General features: G+C 36.8%; 1 protein-coding gene across 2 annotated transcripts in view; it reads right to left on the bottom strand.

Moving 5' to 3' along the window:
• Positions 1-4,603: 4,603 nt before the first annotated feature.
• The window catches only part of slc35f4 (solute carrier family 35 member F4), a 51,721-nt gene continuing 42,024 nt past the window's right edge, over positions 4,604-14,300 (bottom strand). For both annotated transcript variants that reach the window (XM_065288612.1, XM_065288613.2), the window contains exons 3-7: positions 12,290-12,509; positions 10,626-10,751; positions 10,346-10,538; positions 9,224-9,313; positions 4,604-5,447 (exon numbers count right to left, since the gene is read on the bottom strand). In XM_065288612.1, the coding sequence (XP_065144684.1) occupies positions 5,206-5,447; positions 9,224-9,313; positions 10,346-10,538; positions 10,626-10,751; positions 12,290-12,509 (871 nt within the window). In that variant the 3' untranslated portion in view covers positions 4,604-5,205. The remainder of the gene's footprint in view (positions 5,448-9,223; positions 9,314-10,345; positions 10,539-10,625; positions 10,752-12,289; positions 12,510-14,300) is intronic.

Below are 14,300 nucleotides of genomic sequence, written 5' to 3'. Positions count from 1 at the left end.
CAACATTTAATGTTTTAGAGTTTCAAAGGACTATAAACGATCCCAAACGAGGCATAAGGGTCTTATCTAGCGGAACGATTGTCATTTTTGACAAGAAAAATAAAAAATATCCACTTTTAAACCACAACTTCTCGTCTAGATCCGGTCATGATGCGCCAGCGTGACCCCACGCAATACGTCATGACGTCAAGAGGTCACAGAGTACGAACGTGAAACCCCAGTGTTTACAAGTGAAAGAGGACCGTTCCTACGTTGTTGTATGTCAACTGATACTAATTAATGTCTTTGTGTCAGTTTATTGTTTACAATGGTCCCCAAGGTGCGTTTCATATATGTAACATGTGACCTCCCTACGTCACTACGCATTTACGTTAGGTCGCGCGGGACCGGACCTAGACGAAAAGTTGTGGTTTAAAAGAGCATATTTTTTATTTTTCTTGTCAAAAATGACAATCGTTTCGCTAAATAAGACCCTAATGCCTCATTTGGGATCGTTTATAGTCCTTTGAAACTCTGCGGAAAAAAATTGTTAAGTGTTGAGTTAAGTATTAAATGTTGGGCTCTATTAAAGTCCATTAAAATGAGAAAAATCCTGCAATGTTTTCCTAAAAAAACAGAATTTCTTCTCGACTGAACAAAGAAAGACATCAACATGGATGACATGGTGGTGAGTCAATTATCTGGATTTTTCTTTTTTTAAGAAAATGGAATATTCCTTTAAGTTAAACTGTAACATAATTATGTAAACATTAAAAAATTACACTTTAAAAGGAAATTAATTAAAACATACTTTTTTGCCATTACATAACTATATTATATAGTACTTGCACTTGTACTGAAAAAAAATGCAGCTTGAAGGGAAAACAACTTGGTTTTGCAAGTCAATTCAACCTACTATTTAAAATTTAGACCTGTGAAAAATTGACATAAATTATAAAAAAAAGTTGAAATTGTTTAACTTAATTGTTTAAGTTAAAACAGCAAAATGTTGATTGACAAAAATGCAGCATTTTTACAGTGTGGCAGTCAGTGTAGTAAGCATAAAAATTTGCTGAATGACGCAGCTGGTTGACAGTAACTTACTGTAGAAGATAAAGACTGAAAATGTTTCATGTTCCAAACTGTTGCCATTGACATACTGTAAATGTAAAATCTACAGTAAGTTACTGGCAACCAGCTGCCAGTAATACTGTAATTTCTACAGACATTTTTTACAGTGTATGTTTCACAAGTTTTGTGTTGAAAATTTTTGATAATTTCAGGAGGAATAAAGATTAAACATTGCGTTTTGCAGCAAATGCTGTATATGTGATATACTGTAAGACAATAAATGATCTGACCTGGCTCTAAATGGAAATTGTGGGGTACTTCCTGTCTTCCTGTCAGAGGAGGCAGATGGTTGGACTTCCTCTGTCCCAGAATCCCTTTCTCTTGTGTCTCTGTGCCTTGAACAGTAGTGATCATCCACTTTGAGGTTGGAAGCAGTGAGGGCTCATCTTCCAGTGCTAGATCATGAGACGGTGCAACTTGGCAAATCTTTGGTCTGGTGTTGCTATTCCCCATGATCCAGGCCTACAGTCATGTAAGTAATATATGAAAATACCTGATGGAGAAAACAAATACACAATGAGACTAACTGAATGAAAATCAAATATTTTGTGTGGATGTTCCCTAAAAGCAAAGTACCTTTGATTAGAAGGCCGTGCTCCTCAAGGAACGACTTTAGACTCTTGACCTTCTTTCCAAGAAGTAAACTCTTTGTTCCACAAAAATATCATACATTTGTTATCCCGGGTAAATTCACTTAACTTTGTTCGAATTTGTAATTTTGAAGTGGAAGTATACTCCAAAAAATGTCCACTTGCATCTGATCCAGTTAAAGTGTTATGGTCCTAAGTTGTTCTTCTTATCAAAGAGAATTTCCATTCTGTTTAACTGTACAAAACGAAACTCTAGCAAAGTTGTGTTGTGAAATGGCAGGTGCGTGCCCCTCTCTCTCTTTATATTTCTCGGTTTTGGCGTAATGAGGAAAGTTTCCATGGCGACTGTCCCTACAGGTTACTTTATAACTGTGTGTTAATGCTTGGACGGCGGTGAGGGGGCCTGTCTCTCTTCTGATTGCTCAGGCATGCGACTGCTCGGGGAGCTAGGTTTGATGATTGACAGAATTAGAGGCGGTTTTAGTTTGTCTGATTACTTTCAGTAAACCTTAAAGAAAATAAATCTTGCTACGTTGCAATTATAATTATGGCAGTTCACAGAAATGAATCTTTGTTTTTGTTTAATAAATAAAACTGTACCACTGCTATGACTTTGATTTTTTTATTATCAATTCCATGTTTTTTTATCATAAATTATCAACCTAAATTAACCTTGCCCAAAGCTCAAACTTTTGAAACACTTTCATTCTTTTCAGTGATAATATCCTTTTCATGTTTTTTTGTGGCGAGCGTTATTCCGATCAACTCAAATCCACCGTTGCAAAAACAATACAATAGCTTCTGAACAAAAAAACATTCAAATTACTATCAGAAATGAAAATTGCAAAAAACGAAAAGTTGCATTCATTTACATTCGTTTTTTGACATAAATAAAATGAAATTGTTTCACCAGATTTGATACGCTGATGTATGAGTCTGAGGCCACACAAAAAGATGGTATGCCTGAACCCCTAGTTGGCCTTATAATCGAACATAACCTTTGACATCAAGCAAACCCTATGGTCATACAAATGTTCCTTTGCAAAACTAAAGTGTATAGTCATAAAACTAGCTAGATGTTATTATTGGCATGAGGTTTCATACATAATTTAATTATAGTGCCACCTAGTGATCTTGAGATAGGAAAATGGTAATTTTGCTTAAAAATACTGCAAACTTGCATCTAAAATCATGAGTCATCATGAATTATTTCTTTCATGGCTTGAAGTATAATCATTGGTGGATGCCAATTCACTCTCTAGCAATAAATGAGAATACCCCAGCGACCGTTTTGCAAGAGCCATATCTCTGCATCAGAACATTGTAGAGACATGGGGGTGGGCTCTTTTGACTCACAAACACTATTGTAACATTTTGAAAGTTTTGCCACTGCAAGCACCACTTACATTTTCTTCAGTGGCCTAGTTGTCCATGCTTCTCGAGAGATCCAAACTCAACTCAATATTTAAGAACTTTAGCCTTTCTGTTAAAAGACCTTTCTTGATTATGGTCTCATCTCATCTCACAAAAAATCTAATTTAATTAAGATCTTTGTTAAAGCGTAACTAAACCCCTGGTCAGAGCCTGACTCCACCCACTGGCAATATTTGAAAAACGCAAGAAAAGTGGGCAGATCCCAACGGAGATAGAGGGGATGAACTAAGCTTGTACCAAGTGTGTGGTGAGATCGTAACAAGGGCGTGGTGAGCTTGAACCTGCTTACGTCACGAGTCATTTTTTGGACCCAACATCCAATAGGAAAATTAAAATGCAGTAGCCACTGTTCAACCTGAAGAGGGCAGCACTCAGACGTTTTTACACCATATATTGTAGTATTAAAACACTTTATATCCAAATGTCAAAAAACTTACTAAAATCAATGAACAGCACTAATAAAGCATCATTCTTACAGATCATTAACCAAAAAAAGGTGGTTTAGTGTTTAGTTACTCTTTAATTATGGGGGTGTATTTAAGTCATTGTATGCAAAAATGCTTTTGTTTAAATGCAATAATAAGTAGATGCATGATGCCATTAAAGCCAGCATTCATAAACCTGAAGGTGATTCACGACGCTATAGAAAACTATTTTTGTCTGAATGGTTTCATAAAGAACCTATTGCATCTGAAAAATCATTCTGTTTAAATAAAGGTGAAAAAGTGTAAAAAAAAAAATATTAAAGAAATTCTATGAATGGTTCTTTGAGGAACTAAAAATGGTTCTTCTATGGCACTGCAATGAAGAACCTTTAAGGCACCTTAATCCCTTCTGAGCTTCATCAGCACGTGGACTTTTTATCACCACCTTATGGGTGGCTGAACGAGTGGCAAATAATGTGGATTTGAAGGCTTCCTTTACAATCTGTTTGCTACCCTCCTTTTCACCCACACTTCTTCTCTACCTCATTTAATTTAATTGGGCTTCTCCAGCAGTTTGAACATACCCAACCTGTCCATTATTACCTCATTAAACTTCTGAAAAGGCAAGATCATCATAGTCATTTAAAACAAATGGATGTCACATTACTGCAAAGGAGTGTTTATCCCTGACAGTACTGAGGGAACGCGATGGGTTTGTCTTAATCAATAATATCAGCCAAGTAGCAAGTTTGTAAAACCTCAAGAGCTGAACTGATCTCATAGAGACGAAGGTTTGAGTTCAGCCAGCACCCTAATGACCAGTACGGTCTTAACTGAACTGTGCTAAAAAAACAAATACCCATAAAAAGACTTGTTATAGTCTTGATACTTAGATATGTTCATAATAAAGGTTTTGCTAGTATATCTATTTATATATTATAGATGTTTGACTGAAAATGGCAGGTTGACTTTAAACATGCATTTTATACAACTGTCCATGCTTTCCTTCCTATACAGTATCCAATCAAATCAAAAGAGTTGAAAGAGTTTTAAAGATCTTTATTATAAAAGAAAAAGAAAGGCTTGTTCATTAAAGCATAATATATTTTTCCTACATATATACATGATACTACTATACGTACAATGCAAATAATCCTCATATTTCATGTTCATATACGTCTCTGTATGCATTCATGTGTACAGTGAGCCAAACTGGCCCTGACAAAGTCTATATTCACAGAATACAGTCCATGGGGAGGGCTAGCTGGGGTGCAAGTATTGCGTGCAGAGGGAGATAGTCGAAAGTCCATTCATTTCTATGTATTATATGAGTTTTACTCCCCATAAAAATGGCAGGCCCTCACTTAGAGAAGAAAATACTAGATTTCCTCTTTAAAATAAAAATACTGTCAGTAAATACTCCTGTTTAGTGTGATGCTATTCTCACATAGCAACAGCATGTTCTCAACTTTGACTGGTTGAGATGTTATGGAAATTATTTAGGGATATCATCCCTACCTTCAGTATCTTCGTTATATTCCTTTACAAACTTTAAATGCAATCATTCTTTTTGCCCAAATGCTGCCTCATGGTGAATGGTCACTGACTGCTGGCTACTCATTCCCAGTTCATAAAGAGGTAAAAGGTCATGCCATAGGGATGGATACAGCTCCGTTGGCTCTGCTTCGGCTGCGTGTGTGGATGCTGGAGTCTGTGAGCTCCTCGCCGTGCTCCTCCGGTTTCTTGTCGGCCAGGGCGGCAAGGAAGCGCAGAATGACCGAGTCCCATTCTTCCGGAAGCAGAAGCAACAGGAACCCCAGGCAAATGATGCAGGTGGCAGCCAGACGCACAACACTGAAGATCACCTCATGCTTCAGCACATCAATGGCTACTCACAAATAGAGAGAGAGAGAAAGAAAGAAAGATAGAAAGAGAGTGAGTGAGAGAGAAGTGTATAATACAGCTAAGAGATCAATCTGAGATAAAATGATTTTGAACCATACATGTAAAATTTTACAAAGACAAAAATGCACTTTTAAGACATAAAACATTCAGAAAAAGTTCCTATTTAATATAATTAATGAATGCATGGTAGTCAGACTTTACTGTTTTTTATACAGTACAGTGTTTTGACAGAAACTCCTATTAATTGCTTGAGGTTAACTACACAAGACTGAGTTTATGTAACACAAATGTGACCTCATATCCTCACTGTCTAAATCACCACGAGTGGGTGCATTACTGACTATGCAGAGTCCTCTTGGCTAGGGAACCAATTAATTTGAGTAATTTAAGATTCATTACCGTTAAAAAAAATCATTCAGCAATTAAAATGGCTATAATTTTAAGGAAATTAGATTTTTAGATAAAGAGTGATTCTTCATGTGTCTGTACTCTTGACTCTTTTTACAAGTTCCAAAAAGCAAATCATGCTTATAGACGGAGTCCCGTATTATTAACAATAAAAATGTGAAGCGGCCACCATTTATAATTAAATATAACTACCAGTTTACCGTTATTCACCTCTTTTATAAATCAGTGCAAACATTTGTTTATCAATAAAAAATAGGCACAATAAATCACAAATGAATACTATGATTTGTTGTATGTGCATAAAAAGCCACATGTGAATTAACTCACTGACCTTGAAGATTGTTTAAAGCCAAGCACCCTCGAGACATTAAGGCATTTACTGTTGTCCTGGAAACCTTACCCGCTGTCACAGGGTAGCAGGTTGCTTCGAGGATACTTGCCTCTGATATAATAGTTTCTCAAGGAGTCTTGTAGGCTAAGAGATTTCCTTTGATTTTACAAAGTCTTATTTTATAGTATACATGTTATTATATATCAAAGGTTATTTTAAATAATTGTTAAACAAAATTATTACATGTATGTTAAAACATATTTTGGTAACACTTTAAAGTTGAGTTTGTTAAAGGATAATTCCGGTATTTAACACTTTGAGTCTCATTTCTGGTTTGTTTTGGATGAACTACAGTGATGGACACAGATATTTTGACAATGGGTCGTGTCTTGACTTTTTGACTTGTTTAGAAGCGTCTCTTGTCTGTTTCAGAATGGAAGTCAATGACCATGCACAAACATGTCATTAAAACAACACTTAACGTTCATTTTCAAAATTGTGCTACTCACCGAGTGGTTCGTGGTGTTGGAATTATCCTTTAACATTAGTTAATAACATATTAGCTAACATAAACTACCAATGACCAATACTTCTACAGCATTTATTCATCTTAGTTATAATATGAATAAATGTGCTATTGTGCTATTTTTAGCATTCACTAGGTACATTTTTAAATCAAAAGTCGTATTTAAGTTGTATTTAACAATAGTTAATGCATAATGAACACACACACGCACACGCACGCACGCACACACGCACGCACACACACACACACACACACACACACACACACACACACACACACACACACACACACACACACACACACACACACACACACACACACACACACACACTCTGGTTTTCATTTTTTTGTGGGGACATTCCATAGACGTAATGCATTTTATACCATACAAACTGTATGTTACCAAATTCATTTAATTATGTTAAAGAACACCTATTTCATTGCTAAAACAACATTATTTTGTGTATTTGGTATAATACAATGTGTTTGCGTGGTTTATGGTTAAAAAAAAAACCCACATTGTTATTCACATACCGTACATTTTTGTAGCTCCAGATTTTACTCTCTTCCTGAAACGCACGGATTTTAAAAGCTCTGTGTCCCTGATTGACCAGCTAAACTGTACGTTGACATTGGCAAGTATACCTCAGACGTCTGCCGGAAATGTGACGCTCCTTACCATGTTTGAAAGATATGGTCACAATGCAAGGCTAACAGGAGTTAACTTACAGGCTGTGAGTCCAAAGTGGGAAGAATTATTATAATGTTGGTCTTGTCTACATCACCAATCCCAGGAAGTAAACTGTTGCCTCTTATATTTCTTATCTGCATACTGAGGGTCCCATTACATGGAAGTCGCCATTTTGTGCCGCCATGTTTCTACATATCCCTTAACGGACAAAGTAATTTTTACTAAGTTGTCTCTGACGATGACATGTTTATCTGGTGGCAGCTATCGTGGCTTCTCTATGCATTTCAAAAACGAGGGGTGATCGGTGAACTGAGCCATTGGTTGCAATTCGCAACCTCACCACTAGATGCCGCTAAAATTACACACTGAACCTTTAACATGTAAATCACTCGCTATTGCCACCTCTACCGCGTCTGGTGTGAACCCTACATAAGACTTTTGCACAGTACTGTATATATTTTAAAATAAGATTTTTTTCATAACAACATTATTTTCATGACATTTCTCCTAATTCTTAAATCATGTCATTTAAATTGTGAAGTATTCAGTTATTGGGCCCTATTTTAACGATCTAAGCGCAAAGTCTAAAGCGCACAGCGCAACGTGTAAATGGGCGTGTCCGAATCCACTTTTGCTAATTTAACGACGGGAAAAATGGTTTGTGCGCCGAGCGCATGGTCGAAAAGGGTTGGTCCTATTGTAATGGGAGTATTTTGGGCGTAACGGGCAGTAAACCAATGAGAGTCTCAGCTCTCATCCCCTTTAAAAGCAAGTTGCGCTGGCGCTATGTCTAATCCCTATTTAGATGACGGACTTTGTAAACTGAAAAACTAAGCGGAGGAAGAAGATACCCAGTTTAAGATTAATGTTAAATAATTGTGTTGTTTTTCACTTGTATTGAAATTGTTATTTTTTTATTAAAACCTTTAAAACCCGTTTTCTTTTAGTCATGGAAGTAAAAAAGCAGGCTTGTAATTCCTTTAAATGTATGGCTATCCAATATCATCAAAAAATAATTTACAAGCATGTAAGATAAGGTTTGTACTCTAAAAATACTTTATTTGTAACAAACAAGAGATAAAGAATTTATAAACGGCTCTATGCGCGTTTCAGCGCGTTTTTTTTAGCAAAGAGTTTTTTTTAAGCATGACTTAAAAATGTTTCTCATCTCACCATATCCGCAGGTACAGAGTCATCATATAATAAATCCGTGAGGTAGCATTTAAAAAAAAACATTTAAAAACAGATGCATTTGTTTAAAGCAAAGCATTTATTTACTTACCAGGCTGCAGGTGAAGCAACTCTTTGCGCCTTCTAAAGTCTCATAATTAGTCCTCATTTATGTCCAAGAGATTCAATAATAATCTTTTACATTCAATCCTTTAATCTTTCATATTTCAAAGCATTTTTGTGCTGCTGCGCATTCATGTACTTTGTGATAAGCAAACCCGCGTTGTCCTCCCGTTTATAGGCGCATACTAATGCGCTCTTTAAATAACATAAAACACATTGCGGTCAATGGCGTAGTCTATTTTAGTTGCCTCAAAATAGCAACGCGCCAACAATGCTCCTGAACACACCTCATTTTCAGACCAGAACGCCCATGGGCGCAAAAGGGGGCGCAAATGCATTTGCTATTTAAACAACGCGACGCTAAACGTGAAAATTAGGGTGGAAACTAGCGAAAGACACTTGCGTCGCGCATTGCGATTATAACATTGTTCTAATTTACTGTATATTGCAATATAGGTACTGTAATCGTACACAGTTTTTAAATTTAAATATATGTCAAAGTCATCACACCTGCATTGCCTGGAACACTGAGTAATGTCCCAATTGATATGAGAATAGGATACGTGAGCACCACTCCTACATTGACCAGGATGTTAAACACTATGAGAGAGAGAGAGAGAGAGAGAGAGAGAGAGAGAGAGAGAGAGAGAGAGAGAGAGAGAGAGAGAGAGAGAGAGAGAGAGAGAGAGAGAGAGAGATAAATAGAGAGAAAGAGAGAGAGAAAAAAACAGAAATATTTTGTGTTATAATTTCATCATACATAGTTAATCAGATGTAGCAGTTACTGTCATCTTATCCTCTTTGTGTAGCTGAATAAACAGAGAAGTTCACGTGATTTGGATGACTGGCAAAAGTTAATGGATATCACACTGTCCTTAAAACACCCTGGAGACTCAGCACTCCATTTTAGCTCAAATATACGATAAATACAAGTGGATTTCCTACTATCATGGTTTACACTGTCTGACGCAGCGCATATTGGATATCTAAGAAATGCTACGGCGGAGTGTAAATTGATTCTAACCTCATTTCTCTTACTTACTAAGCACTTTAAGTACTCTTGGAAGTGTGCTTAGGTGTTGTATTTGATGCATTAATATACCAACAATGTGCTCAATTACATCCGAACCAGCAGTGATCAAGTGGTAATACGTCAGCACTATTTTATGTCTTCAAATTTATTTTTGGAGGGAAATGGACTCTTTGCTAAGATAAGCTCCGCCCATAATGGTTACTTTTGAGCTTTCAAATTTCCCTTAACAAGAATGAATTCCAGATTTGCATGATTTTCCATAAAATGTGCTTATGAAGTTGCACAAACTATATTAAGGTATATATTTATAATCAAGCAGAAAGCACAATTGAGTTCCATAGTATGAAAAAATTACTATGGAAGTCAACAGTGCTTCAAAAACTGATCACAAATATTGTTCAAAATATCTTCTTTTGTGTTCAGCAGAACAAAGAAATGTATGCAGGTTTGTAACAACTTCAGGGTAAAAAAAATGCGTGAACTATCCCTTTAAATGGCATATGGCAACAGTTGCTTAAGTACTGGTCATTAACATTTCTAAGGCTGGGCTTAGCAAAACATCAACTGCTTAATTTTCCATAAATTAAGTCATACTACACCTAGCCAGAGGCCAGCTACCCCGCAGAGGTAACCCCAGGGCAAAGAGGAGAGAGAACCCCAGTGTTCCACTTTGGTGAAGTAGAGAATAAGGGGAACGCAGGAGATGAAGATGAGGTTGAAGAAACCCATTGTGGAAAAGAAGTGAGCCGCCTCGCCCAAATTGGCACTGCCAAGGAACATCTTAAACAGCACCTGAGTGTCACAAAGAGGTTTTGCAAAAACTCCATATCAACATTAAATGCTAAAATTGTTTTATGCAGAAAAGCTCAGTGTACTAACTTTGTAGAGTGCTGAGGTGGAGGCGGAGCCAACTGCGAAAGCCACACCCATAAAGGAATCCCCATGGAAACCATCAGCATATGCCATCATGACAATGCCTGTGATGGCCATAATGGCAGCCACAATCTAAGAGGAAAAATTATGAGTCTAAATTCCAAACACAATACTAAACACAATAACTGCTGTTGCCAAGCAAAGTCTTCTTATGATAAATTCACACACACAAAAAAAAAGTTTTGTTTTGTAAAAATTCAGTAACTCAGTGTTCCCTCTGCATACTCATCATGCTGCAGTTTCAAATCCAAAATTCACAAATAATTTCAGAATCATTTATTTAACTCATTATAAAACACACTTTAAGCAATAATGCACAGTCAATTAATTGCCACCATAGACTGCAAAAGAACGGATGATGCATCCACTGATCTATATAAATGCTGGATTGTGCATAGAACGCTTGACGTAACTGCGTGAGGTGAAGCCAGCGCAGAGTTCAAGCGGCCATCTTGGTATACCCAGCCGGCAGAGGGCGTCATTGACTTCCATTCAAAATCATGATCAAAATTTACCCCCTTTACAGCGTATCAGTTACACAAGGTACATTTTTAAGATATGTGTACGTAAATTATTTGTTAATTCTGGTGTTATTTGCAATGTTTATGTTTTAATCGGGCAGGATAATGGATTTATAAAAAAAACGTTTAGGTGAGTGTGTCTTCTGCATTTATTAATGACACGGGTATAAATAAAGTTTTTTTGACATTCAGCTACACTGTGACGGTAAGCGTTATTTTTCTAAATAAGTTTGTAGGTTTAGATAACATAATTACAAAATTATTGCATGCACATACGGTACAAAGCATGATTATTTATTTAGATTTCAGAATGAGCACGTTTATTGTCATTAATACTAAATATGCTGCGGTCTGTCTACTGATCTGATACTGTAATAAAGATGAATGTATGATAACTGATTAAAACGCAAAATGTACAACTTTCAGTAAATAACTATTTACATGCTTAGGACGTTTGTGTTGTAATAATGTACAGGGTAACGTCACATATAAAAACGAAGACGAGTAAAGTGATGTTTTATCATTAAAATCTGATAACGTCCATTGAACGTTTGGGTATACCAACATGGCGGCGCGGTGGCTTCACAAGTGTGACGTCATGCGCAATCCAGTCATTTATATAGATCAGTTGATGCATCTCAAAATATCAAAAAAGTAAAAAAAATAAAATGACTGTTGACATCTTGCGCTGATGACGTCAATTGGAGAAAGAGTTTGTGCAGTAGTAATCGTAAGGCCCCAATAATTTTCACGTTTAACTCAATCAAAAACACACAAATAAAATTGTCAAACTCTATTTTTAATAGCATGTAATAACCAACTTAAACAAAACTCACTAGAAAAATGAAAACTTAAAAGTACATTATCATTAAAAGAAATAACAGAAACAATCGTTCCGAAGCATTCACTTTTCAGGTGTCAGGTGTGTCGCAATGTAAAATCTGACATGGTGTTCCAAAATTTGTTATTTACTGGCTATTTACTAAATAATTCAATAGAAATATGCGTATAGCTGCAACATAAATGGCAACAAAATGACCAATCAGAATCAAGAATTCTAAAGAATATGTTATTGTTGAAAATACTTACCCGCACACCCATGAAACGATCTTTGAGGACGATCCATGACAGCAGGAAGACAAAGGCTTTGTGGCAGCAGTAGAGTGCTGAGACGTCTGTGGCGGTCAGTTTCCTTAGCGCCAGGAGGTACAGGTAGTTAGTCAGCGTCCATAAGATGGAGAAAGGTGCTGTTCTCTTCAGAAGGACCTTCAGAGACATTCCTTCCTCCCCAAACAAGCGACTACATTCCCTGCATGATGAAATAAGAAAAAAATGTAGTGTGCTTCTGTTGACACTGCAGCACTGTAGCAGCAAAGCACACTGTAAAACAAAATGCAGCATGACGTTAAAACATGATTATGCAAGTCAATTCAACCTACTGTTTTAAGCTTTGACTTGTTATAAGTTAACTAACTTATAAAAACAAGTTGAAAAAATTATTTGAAGAGTTTGGTTCCAAAACGCGATAAAAGCCTTTTTTTTTAAATAGTTAACGCCAAAATCGGTATTGTATCAAGTCAGTATTAAAAGAAAATCGTAGTTAGAAGCAAAATCCAATATCTGCCATGTTATTCTGTCATCTTTTCTCCTTTTTTCCAACAACGGGATAAACACCAGTCCTCCTTCTCTGCAGAATGCATTAAATCCACTCAACCAATCACAGTGCACCATTCTACGCATTGTAAACAACAATGGCGGCACTCTGAATACACATGGAATCCTAGTTTTCCTCATCTACTTTGTACTTCATACTTTGTACAAACAAAAACAAAATAAAACTTTTGATGGCATTGATAAGCCTGTGGTGCTTTTCTGTGGCGGAGAGGAAACGTAAGCCATCAAAATCTAATTATTTATGCGAGAGGCACTCGGGAGACGGAAAAATGCCGTCTGATGCTTGTTTTCACATGAGAGCATCAATGCTAACACATAGACGCCAGGGGATCTTATGGAAAACTTTCAATTATTTTACCCGAAGTCAACAAAAATCGAGCAAGACCAGTGGCGGCTGGTCACTAGGGGCGCTGTGGCGCCGCCCCCTTAAAGCTGGCCAGAGAGGAAAGCTACTTTAACATGTTACCAAAAAGTTAAATATATAGTGCAAATTAATACAAAATAAATTCATTTAGTTGTACTATTTCACTGTTAGTCATGTTATAATTTATTTAAAACAATTAAAAATCAAAACTGAGTTCGTTGTGTGTGTGTCATGTTTGTGTGTCTGGGGCGCACCCCTAATGAGTGTCTATGTAGGTCAGGAAAAAGGGTAAAAACATGTGACCTGAGGCTGAGCTCTAAGTGGCTGGTTTCGGATCCGCCCTGGGGCGCAGGACTGTGCGTCCCAAACACTCCCACTTATGTTGAAAGCGAATCAATATTGTTTTTAATGTTTTTTACCTCCTGTGATTGGATGGTTCGAAGAGTCTCATAACCGCGTTGGAGATTGCTGTGTTAACTGATAGCTACAGTACAGATCAGTGAAAGCAAGTGAAATATCTTGAGATGAAGGAAAATATGCTTTTATCCTTACAAAATCACCCTTTACAAGGTATTTAATTGATGAATAAATAAAGGATTAAGAAGCTTGGATTAGATCGACCAACGGAGTCAAATTATGGCAGTCTGTGTTCTCCACCACTTCTCATGGCAAACGGAGTTGGCTAGCTGGATATTATGTAAGTCTTCTTGAGTTTTATTTTTTCCCTGTTTGCTGTTTTAAAGTCTGAATGCGTGATAGACGTGCACGACATGAACTTTTGTGGCGCGTTTGAGCTTGTGTTGCGTGGACATAATGAGAGCGAGTGCTGCTCATATAATCCGGTATATTTCGTGGCTTGGTCAACTTTGTTGTTAGTTTTGTTGTTGTACAGTGTTGTAGAGTTTAAAAAGCACCCACGAGAAAACCACTGTTTTTAAGGAAACTTCACGAACCGTGCATATTGAGCTGATGGACTGTATGTACTCCCTGTTGTGAGGGAAAAATGTGCTTGTGCTATGGCTATAAAAGCAAAAAGAAACATACGAGCCTGTGATTAGGCAA

This window comes from Paramisgurnus dabryanus, chromosome 17 (assembly GCF_030506205.2).
Source record: "Paramisgurnus dabryanus chromosome 17, PD_genome_1.1, whole genome shotgun sequence".
Classification (NCBI taxonomy): Eukaryota; Metazoa; Chordata; class Actinopteri; order Cypriniformes; family Cobitidae; genus Paramisgurnus; species Paramisgurnus dabryanus.
This window is presented reverse-complemented; position numbering and strand designations above follow the sequence as displayed.